Genomic DNA, 20,484 nt, shown 5'->3' on the forward strand with positions numbered 1-20,484 from the left:
TTTATATTAAAGTCTTTATCCAGTCTCCAATGCAGTTCACAGTCATAACACATTATAGCGCCGCGCGTACGTTATGCAACTGACCACCGTGAACCTGGCCTCAAGGGGAATTCTGCTTTAGTAATAAAACTACTAGCAATTATTGCAATTAGCTAATTTTGATTACGCAAAATTTCACAAAATTTTCGCAACTACGTCCATGCGTAATTACGATTTTTGTAACTTCATTTGATTTTGTATATATTGTAGTTATGCACCCTGTCTCCATAGGTGACGTGCCAGGCAAAGGATGACCAATCCAATCAATATATAGTGAAGAGGCCGGCACCTTCTTATTTTGATGCAAAAAATAAGACGGTGCCGGCCTCTTCACTTCATTTGATTTTGTGTTATCATTCGTGATTTCATGTAATGGGCACCGTTTTTTCAAAAAGACCTTGTAGTTTTTTAGAAAATTAATTTAAAATTGAGAAGGAAAAATTATTTTTAAACTGTTAATTTTTTCTGAGTTTAAAAACCATTTTTCCTTAGCATTTTTAAAATTAAAAATTGATTTTCTCAAAAACTGTCAGGTCTTTTTGGAAAATTATTTTTTTGACTTAGGCCTCATTCACATTGCGCTCCGATCGCGTTCGCATTCGTGTTGGGCGTTTTTTGAAGTTTTTTTTTTTTTTTTGCAATTCCCGGTGCTTGGGTGGGTTTTTGTTAAAAGCACTTTTCTAAGCGCTTTTCCAGAGCGTTTTTTTAATTCACTCCCTGATGCAAGTCAGGAAGTGAATTCTTTGATCCGGAAAAGAAAATGTGAACACAATCACTGCACAAAGTGATTTTGTGAGCGTTTTGCGGTTTCCCTATACCTTCCATTCAGGGCAAATCGCCCTTAAAATAGTCCGTACAGCGCTTTAGTTAGCTGCAAGCAAACGGAACGCCCCAATGAGAACTATCTCATTGGAAAACATAGTGTAAGCACTTTTAGGGCAATTTGTACAAATCACCTGCGCTTACAAAATCCCCAAAAAACGCCTCTAATGGGAACGAGCCCTTGTCCACAATTTTCTTTAAACACTTGAGGACCGCAGTGTTAAACCCCCTAAAGACCAGGGCAATTTTCAGTAAATTGGCCACTGCAGCTTTAAGGCCAAGCTGCAGGGCAGCACAACACAGCACAAAAGTGACACCCCCCCCACACACACACACACACTTTTCTCCCCACCAACGGAGCTCTCTGTTGGTTGGGTCTGATCGCTCCCCCCCTCCCCTGTGTTTATTTTTGTTTATATAAATAGTTGTATCATCTTTTTTTTATCAAAAACGCTATTTATTTATTTTTCCCCTGCTCCCTCCCTCCCTCGCCCCAGCCAGCCAATGACCCGATCGGCTGTCATAGGCTTCAGCCTATGAGAGCTGATCACTCTCCTGTGTGGCACACGCGTGCTACACGGCTGTCCCCAGTACAGCGCTGCTGCGGATTGCAGCGCTGTACTTAGTGAAAGACGGCAGTTTCGCGGTCTAACAGTCTCCCGCCGCTCGGAGACTGAAGGCGGGGCGGAGCCTCCCAAGCGGGAGATGCGTGCAGCCTGTGCGCGATCTCCTGCAAACTGCAGCCCCCGGACTTGACACCAATTGGCGTTAGGCGGTCCTGAGGCTACCGCCACGGTCACGTCCATTGGCGTGGAGCGGTCTTTAGGTAGTTAGCATATGTAGCAATTGTGGTGACAATAGCATGTATGGGGGCTTTGCTATTAGCTGTAAAATCGACACAACATTACACAAAAAACATTTTTTCCCCAAGTTTCACATTACGATTTTGCAATGTAATTGCGAATTTTGATGCAAAATTATGTCTATGAGAAATTTGTGCTCATCACTCAAAACTACTATTAATATCAATGAGTTGATCTTTTTTGTAAGGTAATGTTTGCAGCATATTAAATATTTTTCAAAACTGACTGTAAGCCAAATTTGAATTCCCGTGTAGCCATGGTAACAGTAATTTGTTTGGACTACAGATTGTTTGGAAACTCCGACCTTGCTGCATGAGTAAACTTCTACACAGACAAGAAGCCATCCTTGTGTAAGACTCGAGGCAGCTGCGGGGAACAGCACCGCCGCTGCAGCTGCCTCCATGCGGCCATCCACCCGTCCGGCGTCTACGTTCGCTCGGGCAGGGGGTCGCCTTAGCGCACGGGCGCGCGCATAGACGGAACCTTTATGCGGGGAGGAAGCCCGTCAGCTGACCTGCTGGTCGGCTGACGTCAGAGGAGTCCCACGGCGCCCAGGATTGGCTGATGGTAGGGGGGCGTGCCAGTGGGGTCTCCTCTGCTTCTTAAGCCTCCGGGCTTCATTCAAGCATTGTCTGTTGTCGTGAATGCTTGCGTGTCAGCGCTCAGGCCTTAGGCTAGTTCCCTGGTGTTGATGCTATGGATTTCACACCTAGTCTAGGATATTGCTACTTTGCTATTTGTTATTTGTTAGACTAGTTCCCTGGTGTTGATGCCAAGGACTGCACACCGAGACTAGGATATTGCTTACTGTATTGATCTCCTGTGTATGACTCTTAGCGATTACTCTGACTCTGATCCTGCTTTCTGATCCTGTACTTTTGCCTATCTGCCTACCTGTTGCTGAACCTCTGCCTGATTACCGATTACTCTCTTGTCTCACGATTCTGTACTGATACGTACCCTCCTGTTGCTGAACCTCTGCCTGATTACCGATTACTCTCTTGTCTCACGATTCTGTACCGATACTTACCTCTCTGTTTCCAAACCTTGCCTGCCTGACCACTCTACTCACCAGTGGGCCCTCACCATTGGTGAGGTGTTAACTACGCCAGCTCCGCTGGTGAAGCAGCTCTGCTAGGCTGTAGTACAGCTTTAATTACCTGCTCATTAGGTAATCTGTCCTTGTAGTATTTCTGTGTGTACTAGGCTGCAATACAGTTTGACTCACCCACTCCTAGGGTTATCACTAGGCTGCAGTACAGTCTGACTCACCCGCCCCTTGGGTGTTCATTTGCCTGCAGTACATTCTGAATCACCCGCTCCTCGGTAAATTCAGCCTCTTCAGTATTGTTTCTCCAGCTTGCTGGAGGTCGTACTTTAGTGCACGGTCAGTGTACTGTTTATACCTCACCAGCCCCTCTGGTGAGGTCTCATTAAACCATTAAAGTTACGGTTGCACCAAATCACTACACACTCTGCTCCTTGTCTGCTATACTAGTATTATTGGTGATTCTGCAGATCACCCATAATCAGGTATAGCGTCTGTATTATTGGTGATTCTGCAGATCACCATATAATCAGACATCTGAGCTACGACACAAGACCGTTACACCTTGTTTTTAACACTAGCGCTAATGTGAACGATCTGCTTTTTAGATCTATAGTAGGCAAAGCAGAACTTCACTCTGAGGTCCTACACACAGTCATAAAGAACAATAATAATAATAATAATAATATCTGTACATATAAGAGGAAACACAACAAACTCACCATTAAAGGATGCAAATTTTTGTATTAAGCATTCGGCCTCTGCAGCAATTCTGCTCTCTATAGACTTTTTTCCCATCCCCAAATCCCGTAATGTGGAAAGAGTGAACTTTCTCATCATCTTCCAGTGGGCCCCACTAGTTAAGATAACACCTAAAGAAGAACAAAGTTACAACTTCTTTAATTTTGCTAATGTTCTTTAAATTTGTCTTCATGCAGATATTTTTGCTACAGTAGTTCTGGCTCATTCAGATAATACTAACTTAAATGATGAATAGCTCAGGTGTAGTGCTGTAGTCCTCATGTGTGACTTCACAGACACATGAGATGCCTTAAGAAGGGTGAACATGTGGCCAGCATGCTTGGTGACTTGGTGCTAGATGAAGGAATGCTTAATCCAATATGCCTTTGTGTGACACATGCATGCGTGCAATGCAGGACCAGCTACATGTTTCGCCCAGCCAATCCTGGGATTTCTCAAGGAGCAGTGAACTGTTGTTATGATTGACCACACAAATACTGGTCTTCATTTGGATGCTAGCTTACATTTACATGTGCTTGCACATCCTCATCACATGCAAGACGTTTTTGCACAATAAAGTATATCTTTTGAACCTTTCATCATTTAACATAGCATTTGCATATCTTTGGTCTACACAGTGCTCTCCATTCCCCCCCCCCCCCCGGGTGACACCAAGGCAGCGGGGTTGTGTGGCTGGGTGGATGATTGTGTCACTGACAGTGACATAGATGTCCGTGGGGGTGAGATTGCACAGGGCGGGAAAATTAGGAGTTCTGTTTTATTCAAGTTTAACTTTAGGAACCAGGAAGACATCCAGGATGAGATAGTTGAGGGGCAGGGGGATACCTTCTTTATGGTGGTGGTGGAAAGGTCCGTGGTATGGAGGTAAATCTCTGTGCATCTGCTGTCATAGGTGATAGTTGAAAAGAGGTGATAATTTTTTTTGATTGAGGCGGTGTAAATTCAGAACAAGGAAGGAAAAAGTTCCGCACAAACTCCTGTGTACAATCAAGTCCCAATTTTATTAATTCAGGTAAAAAGCCATACAGTCAAGGAGCTGACATGTTTGGGACTCCAGAATTCAGAACAGCAAGGGGGCCAAGAACAGAGCCTTGGGGGACTCCAACTGAAAGGGGGGTAGAGGTTGAGGAGGAACCATTGAAGGAGGTCTTAAAGGCGCGATTTGAGAGGTAGGAGGAGAACCAAGCTAGGACAAGGTCTTGGATATTTTCAGTTTGCAGGGATTGGAGGAGCAGCGAATAATCAACTGTGTCAAATGCTGATGAGAGGTCAAGGAGGAGAAGGATAGTGATTTTCCTTTGGCCTTGATGAGCATGAGGTCATTGATGTAGTGTCGGTGTGATGTGTGATGAAGTATCGGTGGAGTGGGCTGGCCAAAATCCTGAATGTAGGGGGTCAAACAGGGAGTTGGAACCAAGGTAATGGGTCAGGCATTGGTGGACTAGACACTCCAGGAGTTTAGATGCAAAAGGGAGGAGGGAGATAGGGCCGGTAGCTAGATAGGAGTGAGGGGTCTAGTGAGGTTTTTTTTAGTGGGGAAGTACAGTGGCCTGTTTGAAGTCAGAGGGGAAGATGCCAGTGGAGAGGGAGATGTTAAACAGAAAGGTGAGGACTGGGGCCAGGACAGGGAAGTGTGGACGGAGGCAGTTGTATTGCACAAGGTCTAGGGCCTGAAGGTGGCAGGAGAAGTAGCTAGGAGGTGCACTTGCTTAACCCTCCTGGCGGTTTGCAAAAAAATCGCCAGGGGGCAGCAAATCTTTTTTTTTAAATTTTTTTTTTTTTTTTTCATGTAGCGAGACAAAGTCTCGCTACATGATAGCCGCTGCTCAGCGGCATCCCCCAAGCCCCTCCGATCGCCGCCGGCGATCGGAGATCCGGAGATCCCGTTCAAAGAACGGGATCTCCTGGAGGGCTTCCCCCGTCGCCATGGCGACGGGCGGGATGACGTCACCGACGTCATCGACGTCGTGACGTCAGAGGGGACTCCGATCTGCCCCATAGCGCTGCCTGGCACTGATTGGCCAGGCAGCGCACGGGGTCTGGGGGGGGGGGGCGGCCGCGGCGAGAGGAATTGCGGCGGATCGGCGGGTAGCGGCGGCGATCGGGCACTGCACGCAGCTAGCAAAGTGCTAGCTGCGTGCAGCAAAAAAAAAATTATGCAAATCGGCCCAGCGGGGCCTGAGCGGTGCCTTCCGGCGGCATAGCCCGAACTCAGTTCGGGCTTACCGCCAGGAAGGTTAATATCCCTGGTAGTGATGAGCAAGAATTTTGCATAATTCTTTTTTAAATAATGGTATTTAATTTAAATTTTGTATGCAGCTGTAATCAGGATCTGTCACTTTGCAAAATGACAATTTGCTGCAGTACACTTTAATATACAGTGTGAAAAACTATTTGCCCCCTTCCTGATTTCTTATTCTTTTGCATGTTTGTCACACTTAAATGTTTCTGCTCATCAAAAACCGTTAATTATTAGTCAAAGATAACATAATTGAACACAAAATGCAGTTTTAAATGATGTTTTTTATTATTTAGTGAGAAAAAAACCTCAAAACCTACATGGCCCTGTGTGAAAAAGAAATTGCCCCCTGAACCTAATAACTGGTTGGGCCACCCTTAGCAGCAATAACTGCAATCAAGCATTTGCGATAACTTGAAATGAGTCTTTTACAGCGCTCTGGAGGAATTTTGTCCCACTCATCTTTGCAGAATTGTTGTAATTGAGCTTTATTTGAGGGTTTTCTAGCATGAACCGCCTTTTTAATGTCAAGAAAAGGCTTGTAAGCGTAGTGCAACGCAGTCTGAAGGACCTACACATGATAGTGTGGCCTGCATGGGAAGGAAAGGGTTAAGGTTAGAAAGAGGAGGTGGGATTTCGGAAAGGAGGAGTATTAGGGGTGCTAGGGAGAAGAGGCGGGTGGGGGGTGGAGATATTCAGTCAGGCGATAGGAAGAAAGCTGAGTGGACCTACCCTTGCCTGGCTGCAGGATGACGGAAATTGAGGCCTTAGTAGATCGGATCCGTGCGGAGGCGGCATCTAGGGGCCCGGAGTGGATCCAGACTCAGCTGGCGGCCATGTCTGCGGGGCCCAGCGGACAGCAGGAGGAGCGTGGCTGGAGGACTTCCAGACCTCCCGATCGTCTGAGCCCGGAGCCGACCACCCGGTCGCTGAGGAGGAGCGGTAGCCCCGTGTGGGATCCTCAGGCGCCCCCTGCAAAACAGCAGCCTTCCGCAGGTGGGTCAGCCGGGAGGAATCCCAGGGCAAAGAGCGGCGCAGAGAGTGGCAGCAGACGGGGGAAGGCAACGGACAAGTCGGGGGCGGCAGCTGCTTCCAAGCAGGCTTCGCAGGCCTCTAAGAAAAAGAGGGGAGGAAGCAGTTCCAGCAGCACGGGCACCGCCTCTTCACAGATTGCGGCGATGGCCCACACTTCTGCACGGAGTGACTCAGCGGCCAGCAGAAGGGGTGAGGAGGCAGCGGCTACCAGCAGGGGGAATGATCGGCAGGACAGCGGTGAGCACCATTCGGGCAGCCAGGCAGGACATGGGGCTGGCCTGCTGGGCGCGGCTACTGGAGGACAAAGCAGCATGGTGCCAGGAATCACGGGAGCTACAGGAGCGGAGTCAGGATCCGGACCAGCGGTCGGGCAGGTCCACACTCCTGCGCCACCAGGTGAGGCCACTTTTAATAACCCGTTTGCCAGCATGACAGGTGTTGTGGGGATGGGGTCACAGTCGGGGACGACGCAGGTTAGTGGGGGGTTGTTGAGTGCTCAGGCAGCGATGCTCCCGGCACTGGAGACATTCATGGCAGGCATGAGGAGCTTGCTGGGTGGGCCCCCAGCGGCGCTGGGTTCACCAGTTGGGGCTTGGGGGGGACAGTCGCAGTTGCAGGCGCCTTCTGTTTCCTGGGGGGCGATTCAACCGGAAATGCAGCCGCCAGGAGGTAGCAGGGATAGCCCAGTTATGGTGGCGCAGCGGACAGGGCTGGCAGTGTCAACAAGGGGGGCAGCGAGTTCAGATGCGCAGCAGGTTCAGACCCCGGTGACATTGCCCTCTGTGGCGTCAGGAAGCGCTGAGGTATCTGTACAAACCAATGAAGGGGAGGTTGAGAAATCGGTGGAAGCAGAGGTGATCAGGTTGGCGGACGCAGCTAAGTCAGAAATGTATGTGTGCCTTAGCGGTCCGCTTGGAGTACATTTGAAAGCCGAAGTTCGCGAGAAAATATGGAGAGGGGAGTTTGAAGAGATTTTTTCTCTTTTACACTTGGCCAAGTTTAATCTAGATAAAGTAAAGTCTACAGAATCCAAAAAAGAGGAGGAAGAACGACGCAGGTATCGCTTGATAACGCGCACTTTCCAGAATTGGCTGCAGGCTTTTGAAATTCTGGCATGTGTGATTGGCGAGAAGAACCCAGAGTGTTGTTCTGCCCTTTTCTGTTACCAGAACGCGATAGGCGAGGCCTATAGGAGGTATGGAGGAGATGCTTGGCTCAAGTATGATGAGGCATTTAGGCAGAGAAAAGCGGTTCGCCCGTCAGTGTGTTGGAACCATAAGGACATAGAGTTGTGGATGAGTCTGATGATCCCATCCACCAGTCCGCAGTCCTTTCGAGGGCACGGTGGTGCAGGTTCCACTGGGAAATCAGGCAGCAAAACAAAAGGTCTGTGTTGGCAATTTAACGATGCCACATGCAGATTCGGTTCCTCGTGTCGTTTTAAACACGAGTGCTCAGGATGCGGTGGGTCACACCCAGTGTCCAGGTGTTATAAGCAGAGAAAAGGGAGAATGGCAGAGGCTGGAAATAAGAGGGAAGACGCCGGTGAGAGTTCAAAAGATGGAACCGTTTCTTTGTAAGTATCCGCATACGGAGGATGCAAATTTTTTGCGGCTAGGGTTCATGGACGGTTTTGTTATACCTAGTCGATGCGCATCGCGGGGCGGAGACTCTCATAGGAATTTAAAATCAGCATGTGCATTGCCTGATGTAGTGTCATCCAAGTTGAATAAGGAGATTGCGGCTGATCGTGTGGCGGGACCATTTGATTGTTGCCCGCTGGAAGGTTTAATCGTTTCACCTTTGGGGTTTGTCCCTAAGAGGGAGCCAGGTGCTTTCCGCCTCATACATCACCTGTCCTTTCCAAAAGGGTTGTCGGTCAACGACGGCTTAGCGGAACAGGACACGTCTGTTGTGTATACGTCTTTTGACGTAGCGCTCAGATGGGTGAGGAGGTTGGGTCAGGGTTCCCTTTTAGCCAAAACAGATATCGAGGCAGCCTTTCGTTTGTTGCCGGTACACCCATCGAGTTTTAGGCTGTTAGGGATTTTTTGGGAAGGTAAGTATTTTGTTGACCTTTGCCTTCCCATGGGTTGTGCAATCTCATGTTCCTTTTTCGAAAAATTCAGCAGTTTTATTGAATGGGTGGTAAAAGAAGTAGCAGGGGTCTGCTCAGTTATTCTTTATTTGGACGACTTTTTGTTTATGGGTTCGGCGGGCTCGGACGAGTGTACGTCCTCTTTAGCTGCTATGTATCAGGTTTGTGAGAAGTTTGGGATTCCCCACACACTTGCAAAAACGGAGGGTCCCACAACGTCGTTGAAATTCTTGGGGGTACAGATCGATACGGTGGCCATGGAGTGCAGTTTGCCATTGGATAAGGTCAGGGACCTTCAGGTCACCATCCAGGCAATAGTGTTAAGACGGAAGATCACTCTGAGGGATCTTCAGTCTCTGCTCGGGAAGTTGAACTTTGCCTGCAGAATCATGCCCATGGGGCGCATCTTTTGTAGGCGGTTATCGAGCGCTACGGCAGGCATTTCTTCACCTCATCATCGCATTCGGCTGAATGCGGAAATGAGAGAGGATTTAAAGGTATGGGGCACTTTTTTGCAGGAATTCAATGGGAGATCCTTTTGGATGGCGGAGGAGGTGAGTAATTTTGACATCAAATTGTTCACGGACGCTTCAGGGTCTCATGGCTTCGGAGTTTTTATGGCAGGTGAGTGGTGCGCGGCTCCTTGGGATCCGTCATGGGTGGAGGCCGGCTTTATGGTAAACATGGTGTTGCTTGAATTGTTCCCGATTGTTGTAGCGATTCAGTTATGGGGCAGCGTTTGGCCAACAAACGCATACATTTTAATTGTGATAATTTGGGGTGGTATTAGCCGTGAATAAATTTTCGGCTTCTTCACCGCCAGTGATTCGAGTAATGAGGCATTTGGTTCTTTTGTGTCTGCGATTTAATATCTGCATCTTTGCGGTGCATTTGCCTGGGGTCGACAACATCATTGCTGATGCCCTCTCTCGCTTCCAGTGGGACAGGTTCCGGGCGGCAGCTCCTACAGCGGAAGAGAGTGGGGTTCCCTGTCCAGAGATGATGTGGATGATTCCTTTCAGGTGATATCGCAGCTGATTCGGAGGTCTCTATCGGAGTCGTCATGGGCAGCGTACGCGCCTGTGTGGAAAGCGTGGGACGTTTTGACGGCTCAGGTGGGCGACTGCTCAACGGATGAGGATCGGTCGTGCCTGCTCCTATACTTTGTGGGAAGAAATTTTGCGTAGGGCACGTCAGCTGCGACCATGTCTAAGAAGTTGGCGGCATTGGCCTTCCTGTTTAAGTCTAGAAATCTCAGAGATGTGACAAAGGATTTTAGGGTGGTGCAGGCGATGAAAGGTTTTCGGGCGGGATCCATAAGGAGGGATTCTAGGCGCCCGGTCTCGTTCGAAAACTTACAAAAAGTGATTATGGCGCTGCAGGAAGTATGCTATTGTCAGAGTGAGGTGGTGCTCTTTAGCACGGCATTTGTGTTAGCATTCTTCGGCGCATTCCGGGTGGGGGAGTTGGTTAGCAGGTCAAAATTGGAAATGGGGGGCATCCTCGCTGGAGACGTTACGGTCCAGGAAGGATCGGTGTCAGTTATTCTGCACAGATCAAAAACAGACCGTTCGGGAAAGGGGACGGTCATTACACTTTTTCAAATTGGGGGCTTACTTTGCCCAAGGGAAAATGTATTGCGTTTTTTGGCAATCAGGCCTGGGACGGCACCAGTTTTTCTGGCGCACGCGGATGGTTTGCCGCTTACACGGTTCCAGTTTTCCACCGTATTTCGCAAATGTCTCGATAGGGCGGGTTTTCTTTCCAGCGAATTTGCCCCCCATTCCTTTCGCATTGGCGCAGCGACGGAGGCTTCGCGATGGGGCCTTAGTGAGGAAATAGTAAAACGGATAGGCAGATGGGACTCATTGAGATATAAGTCTTATGTCAGGTTGCATTTGATGTAGTGAATCTCATTAGGGGGAGTATGTGGTTTGTTCTTTTGTTCCTTTTGTTTTTCTTTGTTTTGCTGTCTTGCAGGAAATCCGGCACTTGTGTGGATCTTTGAACACTCCTATGTCACTAGGGGAGCGAGGAGAGCTGCGGTTCGCCTGGAAGGGTGTCAATTGGGATTTCCGCGGCAGGAGGTCCGGATCCGTTGGCTAGGTTTTCCCGGCATGCTATGGGCACAGGTTTTGCCCGAAGTCCGTAGGTGTACGGAGTGGGACAGGGCCCCAGACGTGCTTGTTCTGCACGTTGGGGGCAATGACATTGCATCAAAATCCACCAGGTGCATTATACGGGACATTAAGTTCGATTTCCTAAGAATCAGGAGGGAGTTTCCGGCCACAGTTGTAGTGTGGTCGGATGTAATAGCTAGGTCTTCATGGCGACTGGCAAGGTCGGTGCAGAAAGTTAATAAGGCCAGAGTAAAATTGAATAAAGAAGTGGCTAGCTTTGTGATCCGTAATGGGGGTGTAGCTGTTAGGCACGTCGAGCTCGAAAGTGATCTCCATTTACTGCTTAGCAGGGATGGAGTTCACTTGAACGAAATCGGGACAGATTTGTGGGCGTTGGGGATAGAGGAAGGTATTCAGAGGGCGCTGAGGGTGTGGGCCTCTCTGGCATGAGGTTTCACGCCGGTTCGTGTTGGAGGGGTAAGGGCTCCGAAAGTTCTTGGTTTAGGGGGATTTGCCTCAGGTGCAAATCACCCAGTTATGTTTCTCAGCAAGTGAGAGGGATTCGATGGGCAGAGCAGCTGTCCCCGAGCCGGTGACCGCGGCGGGGGCCGGTTACAGGCTGCTTGCCAGTTATCATGGACTTTCAACGTGATGGTGAAAAGATCGGACCCCTTACCTCAGCTCTCTGAATTTGTGTTCAGTTTGTTAAATAAACGGGCTGCTCTGGCCTATAAAATCCAATCAGGTGTCTTCGTGTTATTTGGGGGGCTACATTGGGTGGTTAGATCTGGGAAGGCTAGGCCATTGTACTATCAAGAAAAGGCCTGTAAGCGTAGTGCAACGCAGTCTGAAGGGCCTACACATGATAGTGTGGCCTGCATGGGAAGGAAAGGGTTAAGGTTAGAAAGAGGAGGTGGGATTTCGGAAAGGAGGAGTATTAGGGGTGCTAGGGAGAAGAGGCTGGTGGGGGATGGAGTTATTCAGTCAGGCGATAGGAAGAAAACTCCCTCCCTCCCTCCCTCTTGGGTAGTGTATATAAGTTGTGTTTTTCCTTGCAGGTTTTGTTATTTTTCGTCATTGCAGCAGGAGGGGTAAGGGCTCCGAAAGTTCTTGGTTTAGGGGGATTTGCCTCAGGTGCAAATCACCCAGTTATGTTTCTCAGCAAGTGAGAGGGATTCGATGGGCAGAGCAGCTGTCCCCGACTTGGTGACCGCGGCGGGGGCCGGTTACAGGCTGCTTGCCAGAAAAGATCGGACCCCTTACCTCAGCTCTCTGAATTTGTGTTCAGTTTGTTAAATAAACGGGCTGCTCTGGCCTATAAAATCCAATCAGGTGTCTTTGTGTTATTTGGGGGGCTACATTGGGTGGTTAGATCTGGGAAGGCTAGGCCATTGTACTATCATGCCACAACATCTCAATAGGATTCAGGTCAGGACTTTGACTAGGCCTCTCCAAAGTCTTCATTTTGTTTTTCTTCAGCCATTCAGAGGTGAATTTGCTGGTGTGTTTTGGGTCATTGTCCTGCTGCAGCACCCAAGATCGCTTCAGCTTGAGTTGACGAACAGATGGCCGGACATTCTCCTTCAGGATTTTTTGGCAGACAGTAGAATTCATGGTTCCATTTATCACAGCATGCCTTTCAGGTCCTGGAGCAGCAAAACAACCCCAGACCATCACACTACCACCACCATATTTTACTGTTGGTATGATGTTGTTCTGCTGAAATGCTGTGTTACTTCTACGCCAGATGTAACGGGACACGCACCTTCCAAAAAGTTTAACTTTTGTCTCGTCGGTCCACAAGGTATTTTCCCAAAAGTCTTGGCAATCATTGAGATGTTTTTTTAGCAAAATTGAGATGAGCCTTAATGTTCTTTTTGCTTAAAAGTGGTTTGCGCCTTGGATATCTGCCATGCAGGCCGTTTTTTCCCATGCTCTTTCTTATGGTGAAGTCGTGAACAGTGAGGCCTGCAGTTCTTTAGATGTTGTCCTGGGGTCTTTTGTGGCCTCTCGGATGAGTTTTCTCTGCGCTCTTGGGGTAATTTTGGTCGGCCGGCCACTCCTGGGAAGGTTCATCACTGTTCCATGTGTTTGCCATTTGTGGATAATGGCTCTCACTGTGGTTCGCTGGAGTCCCAAAGCTTTAGAAATGGCTTTATAACCTTTACCAGACTGATAGATTTCAATTACAGTACTTTTGTTCTCATTTGTTCCTGAATTTCTTTGGATCTTGGCATGATGTCTATCTTTTAAGGTGCTTTTGGTCTACTTCTCTGTGTCAGATAGCTCCTATTTAAGTGATTTCTTGATTGAAACAGGTGTGGCAGTAATCAGGCCTGGGGGTGACTACAGAAATTGAACTCAGGTGTAATAAACCACCTTTAAGTTATTTTTTAACAAGGGGGGGCAATCACTTTTTCACACAGGGCCATGTAGATTTGGAGGTTTTTTTTCTCACTAAATAATAAAAACCATCACTTAAAACTACATTTTGTGTTCAATTAGGTTATCTTTGACTAATAGTTAACAGTTTTTGATGAGCAGAAACATTTAAGTGTGACAAACATGCAAAAGAATAAGAAATCAGGAAGGGGGCAAATAGTTTTTCACACCACTGTATACTAGTTCCATTGGTTTTTAAAGATATTTTGCAGGGGATTGCTATACTTTGTACAGCACATGGCGGCAGCAGCATGTGCAGGCGGGTACGCGGAGATCTTCAACCAAGATAATGAGAGGATATTGGTGTGAGACATTTTTGAAGTTATTGGTCATTGGAACATTAATTAAAAGTAGGAATTTATGGTTAATTAAGAACAATAAATTTATTTTCTCGTAGCTGTGTTTTTATTTCTTTTTAAACTCTTTGTGGTAATGGGTAAGCGTACTTTATACCCATTTTACTTGGGGGAGGGGGAAGCATCTGGGGGTTGTCTTGTTAAAGGGGCCTACAGATGCCACCATGAAAATCCCCAGGGCTTATAGCCACAGGCACAGGGGTAGTTACCCCTACCCTCTTCCTGGGCCGCAAAGGTGGGGATGAACCCCTTCTACAGGGTATGGACAAGGGCTCTGGGGAGAGGGGAAGACGTTGCCATTTCTTCTTAGAATTTTTAAAACCAGTTTTTAGAAAAACTGCAAGATCTTTTTGAAGTTTTTTTTTTTTTTTTTTTACTTGTTTCCACTATTACCCTAACATTCCTAGCAAATTTGTTGATGATAACACGTATGGGGGCTCTGCAGTTAACCATGATATTAGTCGGCAGTATTGATTTCAATGTAAATGATAAAATTATGCATATTTACATTAACATATGAATGGATTACACAAAATCAATTGAATTTTTAAATCATATTTATGTTTGACCAGAGTTACACAATTTTTACGTGCAATTTGACGTAATTGTAATAAGCAAATTATGATCATTAGTAGTGCCTGGCAGAATCAATCATTATGATCAAATCTGCCAGAGTCCGATACACCACAACATGGCTGCCTAATTAAAAGTTTGATTGATTTCTGGCCAAGATTGACCGAGACTGTAAGTCACTCCTGGGGAAGAAATTCGGTTGAATGAGGGTGGTCTTGAATGCATGTTGCTAGTGGCGTTTAATTTCCGTACAGCCAACAGACCCCAACCAGTCTCCCCCAACTATAATAAGCTCCCCCTGGGCTGTGCAGAGTATTGCACCGGAGTGTATGCTCACCTATCCGCAGGCACATCTCCTTCTCTCATCGCCGCCGGGGTACCTGTGTCCTATGACCTCCTGGCACATACATGGTCATGTTTGTGCCATCAGGTCATGGGGTAAAGCCTGCTGGTGGATAAGTGAGCATACGATCCGCTGCAACTCTCTGCAAAGCCTAGAGGACCATATAGATGGGGTAGATTTAGGAGGTAATGATAACCTTTACAATTACTCTGAATTATGGTACTTATTAACAAACTGTTCCCCTCCCCTGCTTGAAACTCTCTGAGACTGTCCATGGCAGGTTTGGTGCATCATACTAATCTGATGTATAGATGTTTGAGAGGACCCAATATAAAACCAGCACTGATGCCTCCAGTTTGTTAGCTATGCTACTGGCTGCAAGGCGAGCATGCTATGCACTACACCACCATTCCACTCTATGGGCCTAATTCACAATGCGGTGCTAACCCAGTTAGAGAATTTAGGCATGATAACCATTGCACCACGCTGGTGAAAAGCCAGTTTAGGCATGATAAGTTTAGGCATGATAAGTTTAGGCATGCTAAGTTTAGATAAGTTTAGATTGCGCGCAAAGGGCTCGATTCACAAAGCGGTGCTAACCCAGTTAGAGACTTTAGGCGTGATAACCATTGCACCACACTGGTGAAAAGCCAGTTTAAGCATGATAAGTTTAGGCGTGATAAGTTTAGGCATGATAAATTTAGGCATGCAAAGTTTAGATAAGTTTAGATCGCGTGCAAAGTCCTGCACGCAAAGCAGCGCCATTAAACTCTATGCGAAGTGCACCAGACTTTGCTAGCGCAAAACTTTTGATCAGCTGTGCACAGCGGTGCTAACCCAGTTGGTGCTTAAACTTATCACGCCTAAACTTATCACACCTAAACTTATCATGCCTAAACTTATCACACCTAAACTTATCATGCCTAAACTGAGTTTAGACGTGATAAAGGGCTTTTCACCAGCGTGCTAACTGTTAGCACCACTTTGTGAATCAGGCCCTATGGGCCTGATTCACAAAGCGGTGATAACTCAGTTATCACGCCTAAAAGACTTTAGGCGTGATAACCTTTGCACCAGCAAAGTTATCACCGCTTTGTGCTCTAACTCGCGTGAAGTTCCCGCGCGTACACGCGTACGCGCGCAAAGTCCCATAGGGCTTAATGGGCACTTTGCGCGAAGCACGGTGCGCTGCGTGCGTATCGCATCATGCTACGCGCGCAAAACTTTGCGCGCGGGAGTTCGCGCGAATTCCTTCAGATCACGCCTAAACTAAGTTTAGGCGTGATAAAGGGCTTTTCACAGGCGTGCAAAGTGTTTGCACCGCTTTGTGAATCAGGCCCTATGTGTTTATTTTAACATTGCTGCTGATTTCTCTTATGAAATGTATTTTATTCTACAACTATAGTACCAATTATATATTTTTTATGATTTTTAACAATAAACAATATACCGTATCCTTTTGATATTTTCACAATTGATGGAGTTTCCGGTCTGCTAGAAAATGCGTCGGCATGATTGATAAGAGCGTCTTTAATGGTGTCATAACCGCACAACACAACCATCTTGTCCAAACCCAGCTGGATGCTGAACACCGAGCCGTACTTCTCCGATAACTAGAAAAACAATTATGTAAATTATATGTTCATCTAACAAGGAAGAAACAGAAGTTCAAGCAGATGATACTTTGTAGACGTGTGAAAGGCACCAGAGAGCTGGAGGGGGCAGAAATCAACTCCTATAAAGGCATGTGACTGTGGAGCCCAGTTTCACATAAAGTACATGAAAAAAGGCTCTTGGAAAAAGTGAGTGCAGGGGATGGCCGCTAATAGAATATCATTAAAATTAGCAATACTCTGCAACTGAATTCCGCTAGTAAAATATCAGTAATGCTTACCACTATTTTTTACTACAACTAAACCCTACTCTTAGACAGAACCCAGGCCTAACACAGAACCTTTGCTCTACCAAAGCCTAAAACAGAACCCTCCCTCTACCAATGCCTAACACAGAACCCTTGCTCTAACAATGCATAACACAGAACCCTCCCTCTACCAATGCCTAATAGTGTTGATCGAACACCCAGATATTCAGGCTCGGGTCGGCTCGGCCGAACATGGCCCGGATGTTCGGGATATTTGGCCGAACACCGAGCCTAATTGAAGTCAATGGGGACCCGAGCATGCCTGCTGTGCAGGCCTGAAAAAACTTGCAGAATGAGGGAAACGTCTGCAAAATGGGTTGGAAATAGTGTGTGTGTGGGGGGGGGGGGGGCATTTACACATAGATCTCAGAATAAAAGCAGGGACTCATATTTGCAGAGCAGTGTATGGGGAAAAACTGCACGCTGGCAACAATAAGCAAGAGTAAAATGCAATAAAGTGTGTTTTTTTATGGGCACAACTGTTCCCAGCTGGCACTGAAAGTACTGTTTTTTTTCCCAACAATAAGCAACAGTAAAATTCAATAAACTTGGTTTTTTTTCGGCACAACTGTTCCCAGCTGGCATTGAAAGTACTGTTTTTTTTCAACAATAAGCAAGAGTGAAATTCAATAAACTTCAATAAACTGTGTTTTTTTATGGGCACAACTGTTCCCAGCTGAAACTGGGACCAAATATGATGGGCACGGTGGCTACTGGCAGTGCCTGCTGGCAGTGGTGAGGCAGGTGCACTGTGGCTGGCAACAAAAAAGATGGGCACTGTGGCTGCTGGCAGTGCCTGCTGGCAGTGGTGAGGCAGGTGTACTGTGGCTAGCCTGGCAACAAAAACAATGGGCACAGTGGCTGCTGGCAGTGCCTGCTGGCAGTGCATGCTGGCAGTGGTGAGGCAGGGGCACTGTGGCTGCTGCCAATGCCTGGCAGTAGTAAGGCAGGGGCTCTGTGGCTGCTGCTGGCAGTGGTGAGGCTGGGGCACTGTGGCTGCTGCTGGCAGTGGTGGTGAGGCTGGGGCACTGTGGTTTGCCTGGCTGGCAGTGCTGGCACCTAACCGCTAGCTCTGTCTCCTACCTACCCCAAGCTAAACCCCCATGCGAATGGCGGAGCCAGTACGCGTTCGGGTATTTATATACCCGAAGCACGTGACCCGCTTAGCCAATCACAGCTACGGTCACAGCCAGCTAGGCTGTGTGACCATAGCTGTGGAAAAAGCATTGTGGCCGCTTATTGGCTGCCTGCAAAGGCGCCAATAAGTGAGGGGAGGAGACCAAACAGCGCGGCCGAGCACCATGCAGTGCTCGGCTGTGCTCGACCAGAACACGCCAATGTTTGGGGAATAACGAACAGTGCTGGGCACTGTTCGATCAACACTAATGCCTAACACAGAACCCTCTCCCTACCGATGCATAACACAGAACCCTCGCTCTACCAATGCCTACCACAGAACCCTCCCTCTACCAATGCCTAACACAGAACCCTTGCTCTACCGATGCCTAACACAGAACCCTCCCTCTACCAATTCCTAACACAGAACCCTCGCTCTACCGATGCATAACACAGAACCCTTGCTCTACCGATGCATAACACAGAACCCTTCCTCTACCGATGCCTAACACAGCACTGCCCCTCTACCGATGCTTAACACAGAACTCTCCCTCTAACGATGCCTAACACAGAACCCTCCCTATACCAATGCCTAATACAGAACCCTCACTTTACAAATGCCTAACACAGAACCATCCCTCTACCGATGCCTAACACAGAACTGCCCCTCTACCAATGCCTAACACAGAGCCATTGCTCTACCGATGCCTAACACAGAACCCTCCGTCCACCTGTGTCTAACACAGAGCCCTCCCTCTACCGATGCCTAACACAGACCCATCCCTCTACCGATGCATAACACAGAACTGCCCCTTTATCAATGCACAACACAGAACCTTTGCTCTACCAAAGCCTAAAACAGAACCCTCCCTCTACCAATGCCTAACACAGAACCCTCGCTCTACTGATGCATAACAATGAACCCTCCCTCTACCGATGCCTAACATAGAACTGCCCCTCTACCGATGCCTAACACAGAACTGCCCCTCTACCGATGCTTAACACTAAACTCTCCCTCTAGCAATGCCTAACACAGAACCCTCCCTATACTGATGCCTAACACAGAACCTCGCTTTACCAATGCCTAACACAGAACCATCCCTCTACCGATGCCTAACACAGAGCCATCGCTCTATCGATGCCTAACACAGAACCCTCCCTCCACCTGCGTCTAACACAGAGCCCTCCCTCTACCGATGCCTAACACAGAACCATCCCTCTACCTATGCCTCACCTTTAATCCTCCCCCCTGGTGTCGCCTAACTCTTAACCATCCCCCTGGTGGCATCTAACCCTAACCCCCGGTGGTGCCTAAACCTTAACCTCACCGCCTGCCACAAAGCTGTGATTTGTGGTAATGAGAATAAAAAGGGAGGCACGCACCCGTAGAAAATTGCTGATGCAGTGGCTTTCCGCTATGAAAATGGTGGCATTACATAGCAGGCGTTATGTAATGCCACAATTTGTAATGACACAGGTTTCATAGCAGGAAGCCTCCACATCTGCAATTTTATTAGGCGTCTCCAGGTGCCCAAACTTCACTTCATTGCTGTATCACGGTGGCTCCCGGGGCCTAAATTTCCCTTCTTTGCCCTTATAATGAGCTCCAGTGGTGGTGCCCTTTTTTCTGCTGAAGCTCTTGCACACTTTTTTTCCTGTTTTGCACCCTTTTCACCTTAAATAGCACAAACATGCTTTGATTTCCCCTAGCACGTTTTATCACTCTAAGGCTCAACACACACCATCCAATCTTGGTTGTTCAATCTTACCACTTTCATGTAGTATAAGAGCTTATCCAATCAATCTTTCAAGGTATTTTCAATCTGTTGGCCCCTATATTACATAGATTTGGTAAATCTGTACAACCAAGATTGTATGGTGTGTGTTGAGCTTAACTCTAATCTGCTGGAAATCTGTAGTGCAACAAGCCACGTCGCTTGCAATTTCGATCAATTTGTGGCAACAAAATGTATCAAAATCACGTTCGGACCAAATATAAAATTCAGTGGGGGGAACAGTAGTTGATTAACGGTCCAGTGTTGCACTTTATTCCTCTCTCTATTCCTCTCTAATGAGATTCAGATCACAGAGGGATTGATTTGTTTGTCACATTGGGAGGCAATGTGAGCATATACGGCTCCCTCTTTTCTATGTCTAAATTTTCCAGATCCTCCCGTTACCTTAAACAAAAATCTATCATCACAACCCCCAAAAGGGTCAGTCATTAAAAAATTAGATATTACGGACAATGTCACAATAAGACGTCCAAGCAATATTGGTAACAAATTTCTAACATATGGTTTAATGGCTTAAAGGAAACCAGAGACTTTTTAAAAAAGATTTGATACTTACCCAGGGCTTCCTCCAGCCCCACAATCACTTTTGAGTCCCTCCCCATTCTCCAGCGGTCGACCGTTGAACCGCGACCAGCCCTGGTAACTGGCTCAGTCGCATCAGTTGTGGCCTTCTGTGCATGCGCGGGAGCTCCACGCATGTGCAGAAGGCCACGTCTGATGTGACTCAGCCTGTTACCGGGGTTGATTGCGGCTGAACGGCCGACTGCGGGAGGACGGCGAGGGATTTAGCAGTGCTTATTGGGCTGGAGGAAGCCCCAGGTAAGTATCAAATCTTTTTAAAATGCCGTCTCTGGTTTAAAGCATTAGAGATGCTCATTTGGATTCCGTAGAATTGAAATGTACGCATTTCT

The 20,484-nt window shown here is 47.4% G+C and overlaps 1 protein-coding gene across 3 annotated transcripts in view; it reads right to left on the bottom strand.

The window, feature by feature from the left end:
- The window catches only part of LOC137571258 (cytochrome P450 2G1-like), a 179,754-nt gene that overhangs the window by 103,216 nt on the left and 56,054 nt on the right, over nt 1-20,484 (bottom strand). For all 3 annotated transcript variants that reach the window (XM_068280136.1, XM_068280134.1, XM_068280135.1), the window contains 2 exons: nt 16,191-16,353; nt 3,495-3,644 (listed from right to left, as the gene is read on the bottom strand). In XM_068280136.1, the coding sequence (XP_068136237.1) occupies nt 3,495-3,644; nt 16,191-16,353 (313 nt within the window). The remainder of the gene's footprint in view (nt 1-3,494; nt 3,645-16,190; nt 16,354-20,484) is intronic.

This window comes from Hyperolius riggenbachi, chromosome 4 (assembly GCF_040937935.1).
Source record: "Hyperolius riggenbachi isolate aHypRig1 chromosome 4, aHypRig1.pri, whole genome shotgun sequence".
Classification (NCBI taxonomy): Eukaryota; Metazoa; Chordata; class Amphibia; order Anura; family Hyperoliidae; genus Hyperolius; species Hyperolius riggenbachi.